This window comes from Cryptomeria japonica, chromosome 9 (genome assembly GCF_030272615.1).
Source record: "Cryptomeria japonica chromosome 9, Sugi_1.0, whole genome shotgun sequence".
Classification (NCBI taxonomy): Eukaryota; Viridiplantae; Streptophyta; class Pinopsida; order Cupressales; family Cupressaceae; genus Cryptomeria; species Cryptomeria japonica.
The window spans coordinates 239,950,656-239,976,036 of NC_081413.1; the positions used below are offsets into that span (position 1 = coordinate 239,950,656).

The 25,381-nt window shown below is 36.1% G+C and overlaps 1 protein-coding gene and 1 non-coding gene across 3 annotated transcripts in view; one reads left to right on the plus strand and one right to left on the minus strand.

Moving 5' to 3' along the window:
* Nucleotides 1–25,381, minus strand: part of LOC131037169 (auxin response factor 12) — a 172,570-nt gene that overhangs the window by 16,387 nt on the left and 130,802 nt on the right. For both annotated transcript variants that reach the window (XM_057969240.2, XM_057969239.2), the window contains exon 10: nt 21,683–21,758. In XM_057969240.2, the coding sequence (XP_057825223.2) occupies nt 21,683–21,758 (76 nt within the window). The remainder of the gene's footprint in view (nt 1–21,682; nt 21,759–25,381) is intronic.
* Nucleotides 22,778–22,848, plus strand: TRNAG-ACC (transfer RNA glycine (anticodon ACC)). The gene has a single exon. It is a non-coding gene; the product is annotated as a tRNA-Gly (tRNA).

Consider the following 25,381-nt stretch of genomic DNA (forward strand, 5'->3'; position numbering starts at 1 on the left):
TATGTTCCTGAACTAAAATCAAATTTGATTTCAGTTCCTAAACTTTGTCAAGATTATAAGATTAACTTTTATAGGGGCATATGTTATATCATTGATCCAAAAACTAATCATGTTATTGCTACTACTAAAATGGATAGTGATAACTTATTCAAGTTCTATGAATTTGCTCCTCCAAAGTATTCTTTGCTTACTACTGTTGATTTTACTATATGGCATGAAAGACTTGGCCATCTCAATTCTGATTATATTTCATTGATGCAAAAAGCAAATATGGTTGATGGATTGCCTACTATTGTTCCTTCTCAAATTGTTTGCAATGGTTGCATGAGTGGTAAGATGCATAGGGAACCCTTTCCTCATGGTCAATCTTGGAGAGCATATACTAAATTGCATTTAGTTCATAGTGATCTCTTGGGTCCCATGGAGAATCCCTCCATCCAGGGTTCAAGGTATGTCTCCATCCAGGGTTCAAGGTATGCACTTACCTTTGTTGATCATTTTTCAAAGAGAACATGGATATATTTCCTTCATAGTAAGGATCAAGTGCTTGATGTGTTTATTGAATTTCATATGTTTGTAGAAAGGCAATCTAGTTCTAAAATTAAGATTCTTCGTACTGACAATGGAAGAGAATATGTCAATAATGCATTTAATACTTATTTGAAATCTTTTGGAATTAAACATGAGCTTACCGTTCCTTATACACCACAACAAAATGGTGTGGCGAAACGGAAGCATAGGACAATTGTTGAAATGGCTAGATGTTTATTGCATGCAAAAAATATGGATTACAAGTTTTGGGTTGCAGCTATGGCTTGTGCAACTTATTTAATTAATAGAACACCTACCAAAGCCTTAAAGGATAAAACTCCTGAAGAAGCTTGGTCTGGTAAAAAGCCCAATTTGCAGAATTTAAGAATTTTTGGTTCCATAGCTTATGTTCACAAACCTAAGGAGAAAAGAAAAAAATTAGATGCTAAATCTTCTCCTTTTATTTTTGTTGGTTATGATGAAAATACTAAAGGTTATAGAGTTTACAATCCTATTACTAACAAGGTAAAAGTTGCAAGAGATGTTTGTATTGTAGAAAAAGGCATTCATGATTGTTCTAAAGTGGAGGATGATGAACTTGCTCAAAGCAAAGTTGTGCTTGTGGAGGACCAACCTCCTTCTCTTAACCCTACTCCTAATGCATCTCTTTCTATTCCTTCTAGTGATAGTGATGATGATAATAATAACTCTACTCCTCATGAATCTTCTTCTAGTGATGAATCCATTACTTCTAAAAGAAGACCTAAATGGTTTAAATCTTTAATTCAAGATAGTGATGAATACTTAACTAGAATGGATAGACTTCAAGTTAGAAGAGTTAATTATTGTAATTATGCCTTAATGACTACTATTATGAATTCAAATGATCCTAAAACATTTGATCGAGCTAAAAACCAACCACATTGGCAAAAAGAGTTGAAAGAAGAATATGATACTTTAATTTCTAACCAAACTTGGGATTTAGTTCCCTTGCCTCATGGTAAAAATCTTGTTTCTTGCAAGTGGCTTTATAAAACCAAATTGAATGCTAATAGTCAAGTTAGTAAATTTAAAGCTAGATTAGTTGCTAGAGGTTTTTCTCAAATTGAAGGCTTAGATTATACTGAAACTTTTGCTCCTATTGCTAAAATGCCTACAATTAAACTTGTGTTTGCTTTAGCTTCTAGAATGAATTGGCCTATTCATCAAATGGATGTTAAAAGTGCTTTTCTTAATGCTGATTTACATGAGGAAATTTATATGTCTCAACCTCCTGGTTTTATTAAAGAAGGTAATGCACACTTAGTTTGTAAATTAAAGAAATCAATTTATGGATTAAAACAATCTCCTAGGGAGTGGTATTCAAAGATTAATGCATTCTTTCTTTCTTAAGGCTTTATTAGAAGTAAAAATGATCCTCACTTGTATATTAAACATAGTGAAGATGATATTATCATTATTATCTTGTATGTAGATGATTTGATTCTTACTTCAAGTTCCAATACTTTGATTTCTGATATTAAGTTTCAACTTAATCAAAAATTTCAAATGGCTGATCTAGGTCTTTTACATTATTTCTTAGGAATGCAAATTTGGCAAACCTCTAAAGGAATTTTCTTATTTCAAAGTAAATATGCTCAAGATCTCATAGATAAGTTTAAAACGAATGATGCTCACCGTGTTTCAATTCCTATTGAATTAGGCACTAAGTTAATGCTTGATATGCAAACTCCTCTTGTTGATCCTACTTTGTATAGACAATTAGTTGGAAGTTTGAATTATTTAACTCTTACTAGGCCGGATATTGCTTATAGTGTTGGTTTGGTTTCAAGATTCATGTCTAAACAACAACAAATACACTTTAAAGTTGCTAAGAAAATTTTTTAAATATATTATAGGAACTATTAATGTAGGTTTGTTTTATGATGTAAATTCTGATTTTACTTTAAAAGGTTTTACTGATTTCGATCTAGGTGGAGATCCCAATGATGGGAAATCTAATTGTGGTTATTGTTTCTTTGTTGGTTCAGGAGCAATTTCTTGGAATAGTAAAAAGCAACACTCTACCTCTCTTGGATCCACTGAAGCTGAGTACAAAGGATGCACTAATGTTTCCAAAGAAGTCTTGTGGCTTAGAAGACTACTTGAAGATTTGGGTCTACCTCAACACAAGCCAACTCAATTGTATTGTGACAACCAAAGTGCCATTGCCTTGGCTAAAAATCCAATTTTCCATGCAAGGACAAAACACATTGCTCTCCAACACCACTTTATTAGAGAACAAATTGAAGACAAGCAAGTTTCACTCCTCTATTGCAAGGGGGAAGACCAAGTTGCAGATATTTTGACCAAGCCACTTTGTAAAGAAAAGTTCCAATTTCATTGTAAAAATCTTGGCTTGCAACCCTTTGAAGGGTTTGATGTAAACTCCCCAAGTAAAGCTTAAGGGGGGGTGTTAGAATATTTAATCTTTACTTGGCTTAGGTTTATTTGTATTTAGTTTAGGATATTCCTTTGGAATTCCTACATGTAATTTGTCCTCTAGTACATGTGTGAGGACCAGTCATTTCTTTTATTTTCCTTTATTAAGGAATATTAGATTTCCTCCATAAGAGGATGTGGACACATGGCACACACATTTTATGAATGGTGGCATTCATAGATTTGGAAGTTACTTTGTAACTCCTCTCCTCATCTCTATTTAAGAGATGTCTCCTCTCTCATTTCTTCTTAATGAAATTATTGTAAAGAGCTTCTTGCTCTCTCTCTCTCTCATTTTAGGCATTGCCTCATTCATAATATCACAAGGGGTTTTTCTTTGCTTTTCCCCTTTCAAATGTTCTTGTGCCTCCTCCTTCACATTTGGGTGATTGCTCCAAAGTTTTTTGCATTTCTCTTCGTAACATTTACTTTATCAATAAACTTACTTGGATTTTATTATTCTTTCCTTGCTCTTGTATTTCCTTTCATGGTCTCAGAGTAGGTTTTCCTTTTCCTCTCTTTTCTGTGTGTAGGTTGCAGGTGTGCAACTGTATTTGCAGATTTGGACTCCATTTCCAGAGGTAGAAAAACCATTTTCGTTTCGCGGATTTTTTGGAGGACCGTGTGCACTTTCAACACGGTCCTGACAACTTTTCCTCAAATTCGTAGGGTGACTTCGTCTCGACATATTATAACCAGATCCAGGTGCACTACTTCATCTCACGCTTCTATCTCGAGTTATAATCAGTTCTTTGCTACTTTTACACTTAGTCCCAAAATATATAATTCAACCATTACTCATTCTAAAAGAGGGGTTAACTTGTCATTTCACACCATTATCAATTCATTTAATATTCAATCTCTCTCCTCAGAGATTGGATCTAGTGAATTATCCCCCCTCTTTTAAATGTAATGTTCGTGAGGTGATTGAGGGGAAATCCGGAGTGAAACTTTCATCTCTCTTTGGAGGGAAGAAAAGCTTTCCTCTTGATCTCTCCATCATTCACTTTTCACCCCATTACATTTTGGTGAACCCGACGTCTTGCATGCTTTATTCTGAAAATCATTGCATATTTTTCATTTACAAGTTTAATTTTTCTGCGAACTTAGTCGTTAGTTCATTCAAAACCCTAGTTTTTAAAATTGAAATTGAACTTGTGCTTTGTAAAAATTGTTTGCTATTGTATTAAATCTGAAAATTGTTTTGTTTTTCAAATTCAATTTCTTCATTGTCTTGTTCAATTTGCAAATCAAATTCATAAAATTAAGTGGTTAATTGTCAAAACCCTAATTTTCAAAAATAATATTGAACTTCACAAAACTTGAATTTCCATTGAATTTTCAGATTTGTGACTGTTTTCAGAAGTATCCTCTTTCTTAAAATTCAAATTTTCAATTTCCCTCCTTTTCAAATTTCAAAATTTCAAAAATTAAGTGGTTAGGTCCTAAAACCCTAATTTTCAAATTTAATTGGATTTTGTGCAAATTTCAATCAATTTCAGTTTTCTAAGCATATTTCAAGGTATCCCTATCCATTAGGTTTGACCCTTTCCAAATTTTCCATTCAATTGCCTCATTTTTTTAAAAACCCTAATAGGGTCCTATTTTCACATTCAAACCTTAATTTCATCCCTGAAAATTTCAAAAAAGGTTGGTCGAACCGTGTGCACTTTTTTCCCAAAATTTCAGGAGACTGTTATGACTGTATTTAATAGCTTAAATCCAAAAGATTGGCTGATTTTGTCGATTTTTTATCTCTCTAATATCAAAAATACCTTCCAAATTCAACATTTCAAATTTCAAGAAAACTTTTAACATTAAGTGGTTAATTTATAATCTGCCCTAATTTTAAAAATTCTGATTTTGTCAATTTTAAGATTAAGTGGTATCCCCTTGGCCCCTAATTTTGAAATTTCAATTTCCTTTCATTTATTATTTTTGGAAATTGTGTCATTTTCCCCTTTCAACAAAGTTCAAAATTGTCTTATCATTATTTTCTCAAATTTTGCATTATTCAATTTTGTAAACTTTATTCCTATAATTCGAAATTCAAATTTCTCTCTAGTGCATGAGTTTTACCACTATTAGTCCTACCAATACTATCCCCGTTAGACGAAGCATTAAAATTAAGGCTTCCCAAAGTTTAATAACCGAGGAGATGGAGCTTAATTTGGGTAACTTCTTTAATGAGGATAATGCTAATTCTTCCCATCCTAATCATGTCCCTATCTATCCCATGATGAAGAAGAAGCTTTGACTAGAGTTTCCATAGATCAACTTTCAAAATTGGATAATCAATTTGATAACTTTCAACAATGGATGTCCCAAGAATACCCTAATAGTGAAGCTCTTCCATTAATTGAAGGCCTTAAATGCATGATTCAAAGTGATAAGAATGGAATTGATATATTGTGTGGCATTGCTCATATTGTCGATTCCAATGTCATGCCTATAAAGAGTTGTGTCGAAACCCTAGGTTATTCACAACCTCCTACACAAGTCAATCCTTCTATTCCTTTGACTAGTCCTATGACTAGTGTTCCTACTTTTACTTCAAACATTATGGCTACTTCAACTCAAAAGGTCATTCCTACAACAATTAGTCATGGGGGCAATCCTTCTTTTTCATTTAATCCTCCATCTTTACCTATGTCTTCAATAAGCATTCCTATTATCCCTCAACCAATCAATGTGACACAAGGGGGCAATTCTTTCAACAATTTTATTCCTCCTTTAAGTCTCCTTTTTCCTACTAAATCTTCACCTATGCCTACTTATCATAATGTCCCACCACCTTATTCTCAATCAATGCCTTCCTTCAATAACATCACACCACCTTCTCAATCAACCATGTCTAACATCAATTCTTCTACCGAAGCGACCATTAACAATCTTGCTCAAACCGTGTCTTCCTTGCAACAACAAATTACTTCCATGAGTCAATCCAAGTTTAGCGTGCCCACGTACGATGTTGCGAGCCCACTTTCTCTTGATATTGTGAAAATCATGCCACCTAAGCATGTTGAGGTCCCTCAATTGGAACTCTATAATGGAAAAGGTGATCCTCTAACGCATGTCAAAAACATTTCAAACCTTGTGTACTATTTAGCTTATGATCAAAGATAGCTTGCAAAATTGTTTACAAGAACTCTACGAGATATGGCTTTACAATGGTATTGTTCTTTACCTTCTTATTCTATCACTTCTTTTCAACAATTAGCAAATGCTTTCATTCAACAATTTCAAAACAACATTGGTCCTAAAATTACTTTGACTAATTTAATGCATTGTAAACAAGGTGTTAAAGAAAAAGTGACTGATTTCATTGGTAGATAAAAACATTTGTCTACTCAAATTTCTTTTCCTGTACCTGATAATGATATTCAAAGAATTTTAATTTCTAATTTGCAAAAAGTTATTAGGGAAAAGCTTCTTTTGTCTTTGTTTACTTCCTTTCCGCAGTTGTGCGCAACACTACACAATTACCAACTGGCTATGAGTCAAATGGAGCAATCTACTCCTATGCTCCGAGTGATAAGGGGAAGAGTGTTCAACAACCGTTTGCGAAGTTCAAACCAACAAAAGGCTTCATCAAGTTCAATGATACAATCAACAACAACACTGTGAATGCTACAACAGGTGTGCCTCCTATTTCTAAATTTTTCAAAAGAGAGACAATTTACTCCTTTGAATGAATCTTTACATAGTATTATGCCTCAGTTGTTACAAAGAAATGTTATCAAACTTCCTCCTATAAAACCAGTTGATCTATCTAAAGCTTGCATCCCCTTATTTTGATAACAATTCATTTTGTCAATTTCATCGTCAGCCTAGTCATGATTCTGAGAAATGTTTTGCATTGAAAAGTAAGATTAAAGATTTGATTGATAATAATATTATATCTGTGGCAGGTGTGAATAATAAGGGAAACAAATCAGTAGCTCCTCCTAATCAAAATCTTAAGATTTTCACTGATCCTTTGCCTTCTCATACCTCTAACGTGATTGAGACTAAACATACCTCTTTTTCTCCTTATGACTTCATCTCTACAGCTCTGAATTTGGTGAACATAGTAGAGAAACAAGTGACACATAAGGATCCTTCTATCACATTTGACCCTAGTGAGACTATTAGAGCACCCAATGGCCCTTTATACATAGTTGCGAAGGTTAAGGATATACCTTGTCGTGGTACTCATGTTGATCCCTCTTGCATGGTTAACTTTATCACTAAGGAGTATCTTTTCACTTTACAATTGCATAAACCAATATATGATGATTGTAATGTGGTTGTGAAGTTATTTGATGGATTCTCTTGTCCTACCATTGGTTTTATCACCCTTCTTGTTGAAGTTCACACTAAATCTATGGATGTCAATATTGTTATCATTCCTTCTTCCGAGCAATTCCGTGTGAAGTTAGGCTATCCTTGGTTATCTTCCATGAAGGCTATTGCTTCTCCAGTCCATAAGTGTTTGAAATTTCCCCACAATGGAGAAATCATAACCGTGAACCATAGCTTATTTCACCCATCCAAAAGAAGCCCTAGTGTTCCTTTTAATTTCTTTTGGCCTAAACAATTTCAATCTCTTCCACCAAGGAGCGATGCTCTTTTCCAATCTTATCAAAAATGGAAGAAAGATATAATTTTATCCTTGAGTCAACCTAGATCCCCAACACTTGATATTCCTATCATTCTTGAAGATGAAGTTCTTCCCTTAATGGATAGAACTAATCTTCCTCCTAAGGAAGATTCTCAACCTATTCCTATGGATGTATTTATGCCTTCTCCTAACAACACCAACAACATTCCTCTTAAGGTTACATCTGTACCACCTCCTCATGATGGACCTGGTCTCCTTCCTACATCAAATACTCCTCCTTTATATGGCGCAGTTCCACCTCCTTCCTCTTATAGAGAGAAGAGGCCTACCTCTCCTCTTGTTCAACCTAAAAGACCTCAACCTAAACCTTCAATTATCAAAGAGGAGAATATTCCTCCTTCTCAGCCTTCCGCTAAGACTCTACGAAATCGTTGTGCGAGAGAACGCCGACGAGGACGTTGTGTTCGAGCTTGTGAAGTTGTTCCTCAAAACATTCAATCTCCTAGAACTCCAACAATTGACATGATTCCCTTTTCTCCTAAGCAAGATGTTCAACCTAAATCTCCAAATCGTACATTGCAAAAAACATGTGATAGTTTTACTTCTATTGATGTGGGAGCTCCTCTTTCTATAAATCTTGATGAGGAAATAGGTGAAAATGTTACTCATGATGGAAATACAACTCCTAATATTTATGATAGTGACTATGAATATGTTGATGTTGACAAGCATTTATCAGCTGAATTTTCAAAAACCCTAATCGTAGCTCCTAGAGTCGAACAAGGTGACTTACCACATGAGCATAGTCCTTGTTTGGATCTTGTGATGGCACCATCTGTTGTGCTCGATGTCGCTCCCCTGGCGTGTTGCCCGCCTTCCCGAAATAGTGATCACCAAGATCAAGAGGTGGATGTTGTGCTAGATTAGCAACATTAGCACAGTAGATCTTCTCTCTCTCTCCTTTCTTGCTCTTTTGTGACTATTCTTCTATGTGTATCCTTGTTCTTCTATTTTTCCCTTAATGTCTATTTGAGGAGGATGCAAAGCATTGAGATCTCTTTTGGTCTCTTTCATGTTGACTCAAAAGACACCCTTCTATTCCCTTTCTTCCAAAGAAATTTCCTTTCTTTGGGGAATGACGATTATTATATGCACATATATATATGATATGCCTGAGTTATCATACAACATACTGACCCCGAGGAAAGCGAAACTACCTCATGTTTTGTGTTCATTATCCTTGGCCCTATTCCTCGATTGGGGGCTAAATCCTTGCGATAACGTGCTCCCTCTTTTTTCTCTCTCTTGGATGTATCCTACCTTAAGCAATCACTCCCGATAAGGCATGCGTGATCACTTTAACGTGGTGACATACACTCCGCTCATATTTTCCTTCTTGATACTTAAAGTTACTTGGTGAACTTGGCTTCGCTTTGTGATTTTGGTATCCTTGCTTTTCATGACTCATAGCGAGGGCAACCTTGCTACTTGCAGTCATGGTTCTCTCTTCTCAATATTCCCTTTTACTTTGTTAATCGAAAATCGTAAGATCCTTAGTCCACTGGGGCTTGGTGTATCTTGCCTCCTTGACATGGTAGAAGTCTTTCAATCTTGTTTCATAAAATTGCGACCCTTACAATTTTCGACCACATTAGGGTCCTCACATTAGCGAATCGAATCCCCAAGCCAGATCGGAGACCCAAGACTTGCTCATCCCTGAAAACTACACCTTATCCTGCCTTCCGCATTGCCTGAACCTGCTTCCTGTCCTAAGTAAATGGCAGGACAGGGGCGTGGCCCTACCCTATCTTGGGGCGCCTTCTTTCAAACTGTGCATTTCCAACGGGAAAACTTTCCCTATGTCGTCCTATGACGAAAATCAGTCCAATAACCCTAATTGACGAATATATATGTCGCATTTGCCCTCCCATTTGCATAAGTTGGATAAGGTGACAAAGGGCATAAGTTCAAATACATGAGATCGCGCATTCAAGCATTCAAGAGCATTCAAGGATTCCTTTCAAGCATTAAGCATTCCAAAGTCTCCCTTCAAGGCTAGGTGTTGCATTCAAATCAAGGATTCAACCATTGAAGAGGAGATCCCTTTCAACATTCAATTCCATACAAGCAAATTTGCCTACATTTCTATCACAACCTCCCTTGAGGTGAATTACATTTCAATCTTTCATTTACACTTTCTTTCATCATTTGGTTAATTCCAAAACTCGGGGTTTTAACTTGTCATTTCACACCATTATCAATCCATTTAGTATTCAATCTCTCTCCTCAAAGATTGGATCTAGTGAATTATCCCCCCTCTTTTAAATGTAATGTGCGTGAGGTGATTGAAGGGAAATCCGCAGTGAAACTTTCATCTCTCCTTGGAGGGAAGAAAATCTTTCCTCTTGATCTCTCCATCATTCACTTTTCACCTCATTACAAATACAAATCCAAGGCTTGTCAACTAGGGAAACATTTCATGATTAATTGTGAGGTAAAGTAGGAGATAGAGTTAGATTAAAATCAATATGACTTAAAATAGGGCTTGTTAAAAAACCTTTTCCTTCCCAAAAGTTTTCTTCTTCGTATTTCGATTTATAATCTGAATGATATTAGGTATCTTCACATTGCCATTTTCATCAAGGCCTTGTAAGACCATGGGACCTTTTGCATGCCCATTCTATTCACTCTTTCCTTTGCTAACAATATTTCCCTCAAGAGGATTCTCCCTACAAGAAGATTTTTTTATCCTAATAAACTCATTTGAAGGTACATCCTTGGACAGCAACTCATAAGATTTCAAATTTCAAAAATCAATTAACAAACAAAAGAGAATTTAGATTTTAATCAAATTTAGTGACTGGTCTTTGGTCACATTCAACAAAAATTAATTTTGTGTGCAGTAGAGAAGATTGGTAGAGAAAAAAAACAATTGAGAATAGAAAAAAAGTAATTTTCAACAAAAAAGATGGACACATCTTACCAGCAACAATTTAAAATGGAAAAATGCTACCCCAAAAGCAAGACATAGCAGACCCGCAGCAAACCAATACCTAACACCTCATGAAAACCAAACAAATAGAAAAGATAACAAGAACTATTTTAACAGTTTCAGAGTACTAGCAGCTTCCAGTTCTTACCGATACATGCTCTGATGAATCTAATAGAACTTCAGCAAGTCCTTTTTTCTTGTTCCATAGATTTCCTTTTGCCTCTAGTCCTAGCACTAGGACCCTGATGACTGGTACCCACCATCTCCCCTGCATTGGTCACTTCCATGTTCTGATCCTCTCTAATTTCCTTAAGCTTCTCATGAAGAATATAGATGACCTCAAAACTATTTTGAATAGTGCATTTGCTAACATTTACAATTCTCTCAAGATTTTGTATAATTTGTTGCAATTTGCAGTCCATACCATGCATACTATTATCGAAGTCATTCCTTCTGTCATGCATTCTAACCTCAAATTCACCCTCCAAGAACTTCACATCCTGCTTTACAACATCTAGGATAGATTGAAAATCACCATTCACTCTAGACCCCATCTCATTAGCACCATCCTTATTAGATACCAACCTATTTTATAAGGATCTTAGCCTTAAATTAATCTAGCTTATCTCCACGTGGAACATTTTAGTCAATCAAAATTGATCACTTTCCTTAGCAAGGTCCAACATATTATAAATATCCTCCTTGTTATCTCAGAGTTCTTGAGGAAAAAGACCCACATCACCCCCAACATTATCAGGACCTCTAGCGTTATCAGAGAAAACGTCTTGACTCTTAGTCATATCCTCATTGATGATCCTATCCACCTTCCCCTTACCTTTAAAAGGTGCAGCACCCATATCCCCTGTCATTACAAGTTTCTCCTTACCTTTAAAAAGCATAGTGTCCTTGTCAACCCCGGGTCTAATCTTCTTGCCCTTCTCCAAAATAGACAGATTATTAACAAAATGTTCAGCCCTAGTTTGGGATCCATCAAACCATGGAATTTGTGCTTTTCTTCCTGTTGTGATCTTTTCACACATCACCCCATTGCAAACAGCAACCCTCTCTTTCCTGCTCTCCAGTTTTGTAAGTTTAGGGTTTTGCCAGTCAGGTGACAATTTTGAGCTTTTAATGCCCGAGTCTTGCCCTTAGATGTGGTCATGTTCTCAAGTCCTAAAAATGCAAATAATGTCAAATCTTTAAGTTTTGAGGTCATTTGGATCAAAGTGTTGAAAACATGTTAAAATGACCCTAAAATTTTGTTTATTTTCCAAGTGTTGAAGTTGCAAATGTAAGTGAAAATGATTAAAATGTTGCAAATTGGTGTGAATTTTTGTGTTGAGGTACCAAAAGTCCGTATAGGAGTCGTTTTTCCACTCCTAGGAGATAAAATAAGTCAAAAACACACAAAGTCCCAATGGACTTCTATTTTCCACCTCTCCAATCTTCAAAAAATGTTAAAAGTCTTGATGGAAATAGAATTTTCATTGCATAAAATGATGAAATTGGGTAAGTATAGACTTTTAAAGTGTGAAAATCAACTTAGTTCTGTTGGAAAACATTTTTCCACCAAGTGATTAAGGCATAAAACCAAAAGTCCCGATGGGAGGCGTTTTTCCACTTAGAATTGACGATGAAAATGGACAAAGTCTTGATGTAGGTTGTATTTCAACTCCAGGACTGAATTTGCAAGTGAATTTCCACTAAGGATAAAGATGAGTGCCGATGGAGGTCGTTTTTCCACCAGGCCCACAAGAAAGAAGCTGGATAAGGAAATTGAGTCTCGATGACCCACGTTTTTCCACTTGAAGGTAAAATGACCAAGCTGAAGTGAAATAAGTGTATCCTAATGAGGTTTGATTTTCCACTTGAGGGGAAAATGATCAAATAAGGCAAAAATAACATGAACAATGTGTCCTAATGGAAGTCGATTCTCCACTTGGGGTAAAGGTGCATGGAATTGATCAAGTTTTGGTGTACGGATGCACATCGATTTTCCACCAAGGGGTATTTGATTGATTTTTTGAATATTTAAAAGGGAAGTAAGTCCCAATGCAATGTGAATTTCCACCTCAGGCTGATTTTTAAGGATTTGATCAAATTTGTGAGTCCAGATGGGCATTTAATTTCCACTTAAGGCATAACTACCAAGATGGGGTGAATTCAATTGAAAATTTTATTGTCCCAATGGCTCACGATTTTCCACCTTGGGCTGGAAATCAAGATTACTTAAGGAATTTGGGGGCAAATCAGTCCCAATGGGGATCGATTCTCCACCATTGCATTTGGTGGACAAACAAAGGTGAAAACAAAGATAAATTTAAATGCCCCTATGAAGTGTGATTTTCCACCTTGGACGTCAATGTGTTTTTTTATCCCACATGCATTGTGTGGTGAAAAGTAAAGGTGAAAAGATGAATAAAAAGCCCAGGCCAGCAACTATTATAATATGATTAAGTGGCCGATTTAGCAACTGGAGAGCTGGAAGACAAAGTATGAAGTTTGCCATTGCTGGGAGAGTGTGATGTTGTGCCTAAGGCATCAAGTTCGCCATTATTGGAGAAGTTAGCAACAGCATAGAGGGGGCCATTGCTGGTTGAAGACACCATTATCAGACCTTAAACGTTTTTACCAGTCACCTTTCCCAAGCATAACGTTCTTTCCAGCCATTGATTCAAGCAAAATCTTGATGATTTCCAGCAGATTGAGGGCAGATCTCTTTAACCACAAGGGTTGCCACATGAATGTGATCATTTCCAGCCATTAAAATACGATTTTCAGAGGTGTTGTCAGACTTCAAAACTCGGAAATCGACCTGGAAAACCACATTGGATTGCAAAATCAATCATTTTCAGAGCCTTTGAAGCATGTATTCAGACTTAGACATCAAAATCAGACTTAACCCAGGTCTGAAAATCAGGTTTATTGAGGAGGAAATTTCCAGATTTTGATTGAGATCCTCACATTTTTCAAAATTTCGGTTACATAATGTTGAATTTCTGAGCTTACAAGTCTGAAAATATTCAAAATCATAACTTGCAACAATTTTGAAAATTAATCTTCAAAGGTTTTTTACAAGGTTATTGACTTCTAGTTTCGTACAGGTACCATGTCCAAGGCAGGGATAGCTGCAAGGAAGACTCAATTAAAGAATGTGCTTGAAGGATACTATCGGGAGTCGCCTATATCTTCCAAGTGGAAGAAAGTTGGAGATACTAACATGGAGTACCCAGATAGAAAGAGGATGAAGTGGAGGATGTTCGGAATGAAGAGCCAACTACCCTCTCCCTTGACGGTCAACATCATGAAGAGTAGAATCTAACATGCAGTTGGCTTCCTACCATAATACAATGCAACAACTGTGCAAGGCACTACAATCCACAAACCAGAACGATCAAAACACCTAAGGGTTCGGTTCTTGCATACCTAGCCGAGTCAATAAGGGAGGTGTTTGGAATTCCTAGATACCAGGACATGCAAGAAAGAACTAAGAGGATGCTCAGGCTATGTTTGAAAAGCGCTCCGATGCATGTATGACGCTCATCAATAATGAGTGGGTCCTTGAGGCAAGGCGTCACCATTCCAAGTTACCTAAGCGTCTCCTATGTTCAAACTTCAAAGAGGAGTATAGCAACTTAATATTTCTACTGAACATGATCATGGGGGCACCTAAAGGAGCTCTATTTGAAACATGGATGTTCTATTTCATTGAGTAGATATCGGATGGTATAGTGATGATCAACTGGACGAAGATTTTAAGCGACAACCTAGACATCCACTTGAGAAGTTTGGAGAGAGCCAAGACTTTCTACATGATTTCCAACCTAGTCTACATGCTAGCAAGGTAAATTGTATATGAAGGACTGATATGCTGAGGCGAAGTTGGAAACAAGCCTGGACAATACAAGGTGTATGAATGTTATCGCCAACTCCACCTGCATGAGAAAGAACAATACAGAAGGGTGAACAATGTATTCAACATATACATCACACGATTGCTGCAAGGTGGAGTACATAGGCGTTTGTCCAAGGAGGTAATGTCATTAGTTTAGAAGTACGAATCATGGTATATTCAATTTCCTACCTTCACATACCTAAGGATTCAAGGATTCACTTCCGAAGCATACGAGCTTCCTAGGTATCCAACCGATAAGATGGTGTTACTTGAGGTAGTGAGCCAAGAATAGATTTGACCCTTTTCGAAGAATTTCAACAGCTAAAGGAGAAAAGTTTACACACAAGATTAACATCGAGGACTATTGGGTAAATCTTACGGATGAGCTCAGAGTTAGAAGAAAGATGTGGTCTCAGATGTCAATGGACTTCATGAAGAAGTGTAACTTCTTCTTGATTCCTGATCAAGTGAAGGATGATGGGAATCATATTCATCCGCAATATGTAGAGGAGAAGGACAAGCCTGTTCCATCACCTAATTGGTCATAGCCCGAGTTCCTAGACTTGCATATTTTGATGAAGAAGTAAATGGTTGCTCCAGGGAATGGGTGGACAAACAAATGAACGAGTGAAGGAGGCAGAATACCACCTTCACTTATGAGAGAATAAGGAGTGAAGAGTCCTCTGTCAATGATGATGAAAGAATTATAAGTAATATAAGAGCAAACAATGGCGAGGAGAGTCAAGGTCCTATAAGAAGAAAAGGTATGCCTAGAGAAACATAAGAGAGAGGTAAGGAGACTGCTAGTCAGGAATCCCGACATAAGAAGCACAAGTCTAGCACTCAATCTACCATGAGCTCTTCATCCGTGAAAGAGAATAATATGACAAAGGACAATGAATCCGAGCGAGGTTCTGATATGGAGATCTTACCGGACTATGATCAAGATGAAAATGCATCAGCACAATGGGCACCACATGAAGATGAAGAACAGCAACCAAGATCTCTTACCATTCAACTTGAGGTCCACTTGGGTGATGATGTGGTGGATTTGAGTAAGAATAGAGAAAAGGATGAGGTTATTTCAGCCTTGAGAGGACATGATGATGAGCATCAACTCGAGGATGGGATGGAATTTTCTACAGTTCCCAATTGGTTGATGAGCAGTATGGAGAATAAGTAATAGAGGCGCAACATGTTGAAGATATTGATGACTTCTTAGACCGGATTGGTAAGGCTAAAGAGTATAAGGCAAACAAGTTCTCCAAGATTACAAGAGATGATTCAGGAGCACGCATTGTCCAAGTGGGTGTCCTAGTTGTTGATAAGACTAGAGATATGATCACTCCTACTGATTATTAGGTTACTACAATTGACCTTGAACCTTCTACAAAGCAACAAGAGTTTCAAGAGTTGAATGATACCGCCAAGGCAATTGAGGCACAATTGAACAAAGTTGAAGAGAAGAAAGAGATGGTAGAGATGGAAAACAAGAGACTCAAGGAGTACATTGAAAAGTTGAATCGTCAAAGGCACGAGGATCCTACATTTGTTTCACCTATTGCTATTGCTCATGGATCGCCTAATGATCATGAGGCGATGAGGAATACATACCAGCAGGTTGGAAGATGCATAGAATATATTTCAAAGCAAGCAGATGAGACTTCCTAGTCCAATTTGTCCAAGCCTATGATAGAACAGCGCTGCTCATAAGCTAGATACAATACTTGGAAGAAGTATGGGAGGAGTTCCAATCAGTACAAGAGAAGACTATTCCACGACTCAAGGTGTTGAAGAGGATCCCTGAATCTACATTGATCCAAGAGGGAGTTATTTAGGAAGCTAATGTGTATGATTTCCATGGATGGTATTGTTCCTTGGTCATGAAGTTAGTGTTTGATCACACAAAAGAGGAGTGCGCGGAGATGGAAGGATCAATCCAAGAGATACAATTAAAGATCCTCGTATCAATTGAAGAGTTATTGGAACACGATTTCCACATTACCAACACTTTGTAGAAGAATTAAAGGAAAAGATGAAGTTTGTTTACTTCAAAGAATTGGAGTCTATTAGGAAGAATCAGCTGAACGATTTGGTTTCCCTCATGATCCACATCAACAACTTGCAAAAGCTTACACCAGATTGCAAAAACATTTTCGATGCTTGCCAGATGCCTTGGATGTAATCGAATTGCAGCTTGATGGATTGCCAAGTGTCACAATGGAGGAGCTCAATTCAGTTATGTCCAGATTCATTGAATATGCAGCTAGAGAGAGGAATGTAAGGACTCTTTTAGAAGATAGATTGCATGATGACTAGGCGTCATCCCATTGGACCTCATTTCTCGAGTTTTATGATTCCACTTTTTTGATGTAAATCCTAATTAGGGCAATGTTGGCATGATCTTGGCCCTTGAGTCTAAATGAATCTTGGCCCTTCATTTCATTTTGAGACTCTATATAAACCCCTTCTCTTATTTGTAAGGGAGAGATTTTTCAGAATCGTTGCTTATATGCTGCCAAATTTAATTATTAAACTTGGTGATTTCTATGAGATTTTGAAGCATTCTGTGCTTCTCCTACCTCCAAATTTAGTTTAGAATTTGTTTTCAGTATTGTAGTGAATGAAAGAAATTGTCGAGTCAATCTATATGAAATTCGTTTTATGCATACCACTAGCTATTTGTTGATTGTGAGTTTGCCTTGTGTGGTCAACTAGAATCCAATTCGAGCTTAAGTTCAATTTTTTACTTGTGCATCGATATTGAACGAATGGATTGTGTTAGTGTTGTAAGTACGGAAATGAATACCAATTGAATATCTTAGAAGATTGCACTAAGCTTGTGTTGAATTTTTCATTGTATGGCAAGACTAAGCCTAGTTGAATTTCATTGAGTCATTCACTATCTCTTGTATTCTAGGTTTAAGATAGGATTAGAATAGAACTTTCTAAATCTATTCCTTTTGCCTTTTATTTAAAAATATTTGTTAGAAATAGATCAAGTGCTCATCTTGCAAAATCATAAGTCATTTGAAAAATTGTGGCAAACCTACTTCCATTCATGAAAGTTTTTAGAACAATAGTGTAAGTCCCTTTGTGCATAAAGCAAATCACATTCGCCATTGAGTTACCCACATGTCAAGAACTGAACCTTGGAGTCGTCTTAGTTGATCATATATTTAGCATTTGAGGTGATTTTGATCAAGAGATGGTAAAATACTTTGGTATTTTATTCTGTGTTAGAGGTGTCTAAAAAACACATCAACACTTCCTCTTTTATTTGTCGATTTAATATTCTTCCCTTTTTCATTCTCTGAGTGGGGCACAAAATATGTATCCTCATCCTCCTCAACTCTCTATTTGCCATCATCATCCAACCCCTCAACCTTGGTAACAGAATCAAAAGAAATCTCAACCCATGTTTTGCCCCTATTAGATTTTTTAGAGGGAGAGGGAAGCGCTTTGAAATGTTCCTTAATCAACAAAATCAAACCATCATGCAAAACCAGAAACTTGGAACTTTTAGCATGCTTTTTTAACCAAAACTCTAGAGTAGGTAGCATAAAGAAGGGAAAGGACACATAATGCTTATGGCGATGATTAAGTAGGATAAAATAAATATCATAAACAGTAGTGAAATAGCTATCCAAAGTAAAATAATGCATAGACTTCAGCAATATTAGCCTACACAAGTTTAATAGAAATTTTGTCATAACCCCCGTTTGAAAATTGAAAAATTCTTCCTCCCATTAGCGGAAAGGACTATAATTTCCACAACTAGCTCTTCAATTATAGCCAACTCTTTACCATCTACCACCAAGATATGTTCCTTCCACCCTTTACAAAGATTTTTGTCATTTTAGGATCATGGCCATGCAATTTCTCCAAGTATCTCCATGTATGGAGTAACACCCCCACCATCCAAAATCCTCCATATCCTCCCTTTCCTTTTAATGATCTCACAAGAAACAGGCTTAATTTTGCTCCTGTCACCACCCATGGAAGAAAATTGTGACACAACCAGAAGAATGAGTGAAAAACCACACCGCCACAAAAAAACAAGAAAGGCCCCCAAAACAACACCCATAATTTGTGTGAAGAGTACCCAAGCCATTATATCCTTAGATGATAGTTCCAATGCGGCCACTCTACTCATCTAATGATGGATTTAATATCCCGAGGTACTCACTTGTAACTATGCAAATATTGTGTTGAGTCACTAGAAACCCCCACATTGGCAAAGTCGTCAACAAGACAATTGCCCTCCCTAGATATGTGGGAGATATAATAATTTACCAAATAATTGAGGATAGCCAATGAATCAAAGATATAAGAACCAATGAACCAACTAGAAGAATTAATCTTATTGAGACAATTTATAATTTTGAGAGAGTCCCCTTCCAATCATATTTCGCGAAATTCTTTAGATGCGGCCAATTTCAAACTGTGATAGGCTACCACAGCTTCAACTAGGTGGTTTGTTTGGCTACCCAAAGGGAGTGCCACCACTAAAATGAACATACCATTAGAATCGCTTAACACTCGCCCACCACTAGTAGGCCCCAGATTAGATCATATGTTCATTGTTATTTCGATGGCGATTTCTTATATTTTATTTTGGCCATACTTTGAGTAGTTGTTCTATATCTATATCTAGCCATAAAAAATAACCTCGCTATAACAGTGCTTGTAAATTTATATCTTGCGGTGGTCCCGCAACACTGTGTCCCACTTTCAGGACATCCTAATTTTTACCTTAAATCACATATTTTTTTAGAAAACATAATGATTTAATCCTTGAGAGGTTCCCTTTAAAGGATTTTAATTATAGAGGGTTAGATTAAACTCCCTTGGATAGAACCCTTATAGTCTTAAATCATACCTGCAATAGAATCTCCCCTGCACCTATCAAAATGTTGACAAAAAACATTTTTTCTTTACATTTTGGGGGATCAAATGAATTCATTTAGAAGTTATGTTTTATAAGTGTGTAACACTTATTATAAGCTTTCCAAAAGGTATAAATTTGAATACATTTAATTTTATTATTATAATTATTTTTAATTTCTTGTGAATGTAGGTTTTTCAGCAAACATTAAGGTTTTTGTTTTGCACATGTGAAAAAATAGAAAAATAGAGAAAAGAATTTGTAAAAAATATATGTTCCCTAGGTATTGATGTCCTAATTTCAACAAAAAAAGAAGAATTTAATTCAAATGCATACAAAAGAAGTTATGCAATACGACATACACCTTTGCCCTAATTATAATTACTGTCACTTCAAAAATTAATTTTACAGAATAAATGCAACAAAAAATTATGAAAAATATCCATTTGGTACATATTGGTGTAACAAATCTATATTTTAAAAATTAGAATTTTTTCCTCTTCTAGAATAAGTTATGCACTACGACATAAACATCACTTTTTAAAAACATTGTTTACTATAAAAATCAAGTTATTAAAAGTTCGGAAAAAAAAATCGCAATTTTTTTTTCAATTTTTTTTTAAATGTATATTTAGAATCTGCAAACAACATCTCACAAATTACTAGCTTGCATCATTTTAAATTCTTAATGGTTTAGCTGCTATAGGTGTTCAAAAATGAAGATCTGATGAAAGTTGCTGATTTCACTGTCCTAATTTGGCCAAAAAATGGGACTCGTTATTGTGAACTTTCCCTGCAGCAAGATTATTGGCAATTTTTTTGAAGTTACAAGGCTGCATGTTGGTGTTGTACAATCAAGATAGGAAGCATTCTAGAAAGTATTAAGTAGCTTCCATTACCTTCTGTATGTTCCAAGCTGGCGAAATACCTTAAAGTTTCTTAATAGACTTTACTTTGTTATTTGGGCCACTATAAGTTTCCTTGTGAGGGTTCACATCATAATTTCTTGAAGGCTTAAGCCTTAGTGAAACTACCTTGTGATTTCTCTTGTTGCAACTACATCAACAAAATAAGAGTGCAAATCATATAAAGATTACATTACTTTGTTGTTACCTCATTCTATTGAGTGCTCATACGGTCAAACTCAAGCTGGAGTTTCTCATAAATATTATGAAAAGATTTTTCATATCTGATTTTAATATCAATTAAATATTTGGGAAATTTCTTAAGTTGTTATAAATAAAATAAAGTATGTTGTGTTATATTGGTTGGTTATCAGATTTGTATGTTGTTATTTAGTGTTTTGTTGTTATTTCACTATTACAAAAAAAAAAATTGTAAGAAATCAAAGAGGGTTGTTACAAACAAAATAGGTTTATATTCAAATGTCAAAGCTCTAGAATATTATAGAGGAATTGTCTTAGTTCACCAAAATAGATGAAAACCATATCGAAATCATTCATAGCTAGCCTACAAAAAAGATTACCAATTCAACTAGCAATATTATGTAGTGATATTAGAATTAGTGGGCAAGATAATATGTAATAAATCTTGTACATCATTCAAATCATCGTGTCTAGAGTAGAAGTTTAGTCAATTTATTTCATTTATCATCATGCTAATTAAAAACAATATGTCGTGTCATCCTATGTTATCCAATGCAACAGAGATGTCTCTGATGTACTAAAATTTATGATATCAGATAATGGAGTTATCTTCCATCTGCTGGGTTCTCTTCTATTATGTTATATGACACAATGCTTGTATCACAATGAATTGAATTCCTAATGTAGAGGAATTACTTTGTGCAAAAGATTGATTTACCTCTACAAGTTGATGTTATTTTAGAACAAGGAAAATATTAGCATTCATTCTAGGCTAATATTATAATCTTGAATTTCAATTGACAAAAAGAAAGTAAAACATTAACAATGCACGCGTCTTAAGGGGAAATGACTGTTATAAGGGGATTCTATTTCAAACTACAACTTAGGTCATTATTCAATCTTATACTAATTTAAACTGAACTTAGAATTTCTAAGCTGTAATTAATGGCTTTCAAACTAGAGAAACGGATCAAGCTTTAAAAATTAAAATACCTCTAGCTACATCTAGGCTTTTCAACACCAATTCTATGGACTAGGACTTAATCAAGTGAAATAGTGGCACAAATTAAATCAGATAAATAATTTTCATACAAAATGATGCAAAATGAGTGATATAGTTACCATAAACTAATTATTAAAGAACATGATTTTTGACAACAGTTTAGATACTTTGCATAACCAATACCTTAATAGAACGCCACTGTGAATTTGGCCATCGAATAGGATCCAAGTCACCTATGCCAGTTATAGTACCCATGTACCTTCATAAAACACAATTTAAACTCAAAACCATTTATTTGATCTAGCGAAAATCCAAACAAATGAAAAAGGGAAGTATATGGTAGAAAAATAACCAAACATTAATAAGGAGTCATGTAGATAATATATAATTTTTATGATTAAGAATAAATTAGATTTCAAACCACGAAAGGAAACATAAAAATGTTTTTATCCAAATATCCAACAAATATCATTAATAGTTAAAACATTTTGCAGATTGATCATTTGTACAGCAGAAACTCAACCTAGGGATTTCCATTCTATACTTACCACCAACATCAGTTCAATGGCTTGTCATTTGTTTTGAAAGAAATCAGATGGATGATTAATATACCTTACTCAAACAGAAAACTCCGATGAGGTATGTCAATTAAACAAGGATTTTGTGATTATGTTGTCAAACTTCAGTTCCTAGAAAAAAATGGATTAGCCCTTCAATTTAAATGTCAAAAGCTAAGTTGCCAAATCACAATTGGTCGTAGTGAAGGGTACAGGTACTTGGGTATAGTAGGCCAGTGTGTCAAAAATAAAGGGTCGGGTATATCCATTGAAAACACACATAAAATTCATAAATGTAGCCCAAAAATAGGAATTAAATTTAGAATACCAAATTATGTATATGGTAAACAAAAGTACCATAAATATAAAGATACAATATACTGATTGGGAATCAATTTCTCAAAATTGAAGATCATGATAGTGTTGATGTTGTAGCTATGGTTGGATCCTTCTATGGACTGACATACCTTACATAATTGTCTAATTGGCCTAATCGGCCTCAGACAATTATAGGTCCAAGTTATGATCTCTTGTATTCACCGATATGTTAAACTACTTTTGCAAATGGTAATTGATATCTTATCTGGCCGACCCTATACATGTCCGCCAATACTTGTCAAATGTAAATTGATTTCAGGAGCCGGCCTATTGTGAAGAGGTGTCTCCCCTGTTGGTGTTGGAAATAAGCCACACCCGGACCGACGATGGACTGGTCTAGGATGGGCCAGTAGCTCAGTGGTAGAGCACTCCAGCACCGATGGAAGGTCCTAGGTTCGAGTCCTAGCTGGTCCATGTCTCAACATGGTATCAGAGCCAGGTCCAGGCTAGGAGCCCCAAGCACAAGAGAGGTGTGGCTTAAGGGGGGGTGTTGGTGTTGGAAATAAGCCACACCCGGACCGACAATGGACTGGTCTAGGATGGGTCAGTAGCTCAGTGGTAGAGCACTCCAGCAGCGATGGAAGGTCCTAGGTTCAAGTCCTAGCTGGTCCATGTCTCAACATCCCCCATATATATATGAAGTGCAAGATTCATTCCTATAATTATCAATCAGCGAATTACAACTCTCCTCAACAGAGAGAACTTCATCAGTGAATCATTCCTTGAACAGCAAATTTCCTTCTTGGCTAACGAACTCAGTTTAGCACACAGCGAAGCCATCATTTGATACAAAAAACTCATTCTTGGAGAGCGAATGTTCACAGCAGATCAGATCAGCACCTTCTGCATTCGGATACCCTAGTGCTGTTAGGATTTCATGTGCAGTTGTGCATGACCTATTTATACAGCTTCAAGAAGTGAAACACATTTGTATAAAGAGAAAATTATTTACCTAATACAATCAGAGATTTCATTGCTGGGTTTTTCACCTCCAAGAGGAAGGTTTTCCTAGGGTATTTTGGTGTTCTTCTTGTTCTTTGTGTTAATTTGGTTAATTGCTATCAATCCGATCCAAAAAATCAACATGGTATCAGAGCGGGTTTGAGTCGATCGTAATCAGATTGTAATGATCCCCCTAAATTTTATTTTGATTTTTCCAAATTACAATCAACACAACACTCGTTAGGGTTAGGAAATGAAAACCAAATGCTGTTGAAAGTAACCCTTCCACTTTCTGATCACCGAGAGCCCAATCTGGGAGGGTGAGAGCATATAGTGTTGAGGGGATCGTTAGATGCCAATAACTAAAATTGATTACCATACTCGGGCAGCAAGCCAGCCCCTTTCGCTTATACAGCGGGATATTGAAAAACAATGCAATCACTTGGCGGTAAACCAGCCAAGGACAAGCCAAAGAACTGAAGAATGCAATCACTCAGTCGCTTATCCAGGGGGGGGGATTAGAAATGGAATTCACTCAACTCAACCGCTTATGTAGCAGGAGGACAATATAACAAATTCAAGATAGGCAGCTAAGCCAGCCTCTTCCACTTATGCAGTGGGAACAAATGAGAAATCTGAGAGGATAGCTGTTAGTACTACTAACTACAAACCAGCATTACAATTCATTACAGAGATTTCAGAATTTAAGAAATATTGGTAATCTAAGGTAGGCGGCTAAGCCAGCCTCTTCCACTTATGCAGTGGGACAGCAGAAAGCCAAAATGTTGCTATTAGTACTACTAACCAACATTACAATGAATATAGAATTTGACAGCCAAGTGTTGATTAAGAACTGGCAGCTGCAACAAGAACTCCAAACATCCTCTAACAACCCAAACAATTCACACTCTCAAAAACTCACCCAAAATTAAACTTTCGAAAATTTAATATATAAGACAGCATGCTGGAAATGCATAACCAGCAACACCAATCCACACCAAAATGCTCCTAACTTACTCAAAACTCACTCAAATCACCCCACAACACACCCAAACTAACAATATGCATTAAGCAACCAACTACAAACTAGAAGACAGCATCAATTTGACCTTAGACAAATAGCACGTTTCCCAATGCACCTCCTTAAAGTACATCTAGGATTAAAAATATTATTTGCATTTTAAAATTGAAGACTCAAAACTAGGGTCTGAAAACTTACAAATCTTATCACCAAATGCATAGGAATGTTTAGAGCCAATACCTAGAAACAGCAGGAGCCTGCACAAAGACTTAGGAGTGAAAATATTTTTCAGCCATGACGCCATCCAGCAACCAGGAAACACACAAAACTCTCACAAAAACAGAAAACCAACTGATGCAATCCATTCTCAATATGCTCTATCTATTCCTCTTAGTGAGAAGTAGTCTCTCCACAGCTAGGTGCTATATCACAAGCACGAAACTGACATAGGCTAAGAAGCTCGTAACTTCGAAGCACAAGTCTAGCACAATTCCAGTAGCACATCGTTATACAAATTTCATGGATGCAAAATGAGAGCCCAAGTAACTTATTTATAACTTTGCCCAGCCAAATTCAAATGCAAATGCTCACCAAATACGCCCCAATCACATGTCATTTCATCCCACTCACATTTGGCGATATATTTCATTTCATCTTTTTTCAAGCATATCACAGCCAAGATGGAAGTCCCCTTCCTAGGCTCCAAGTTCGAACTTTTCCCCTTGGTCCACAATTTGCCACATAAAAAACATTATAACTTAAACACTTTTTCATCCATATCGCCTGACTTAGGAGAATTAATAATTTTTCGAATAAAAAGGTACTTTTCCCTTTCCTAAGTCGTCCAACAATAATAATTAAATATTAAACTTTAGAAAATCACTTGCAAATCAAATACTGTTCAGTACCAAATTGAACTACGAATTGAAGTGTTGAAAACCGTCAAACTAAACTGGGTTGGAGTTCTGCACTAAACTGCTAAAA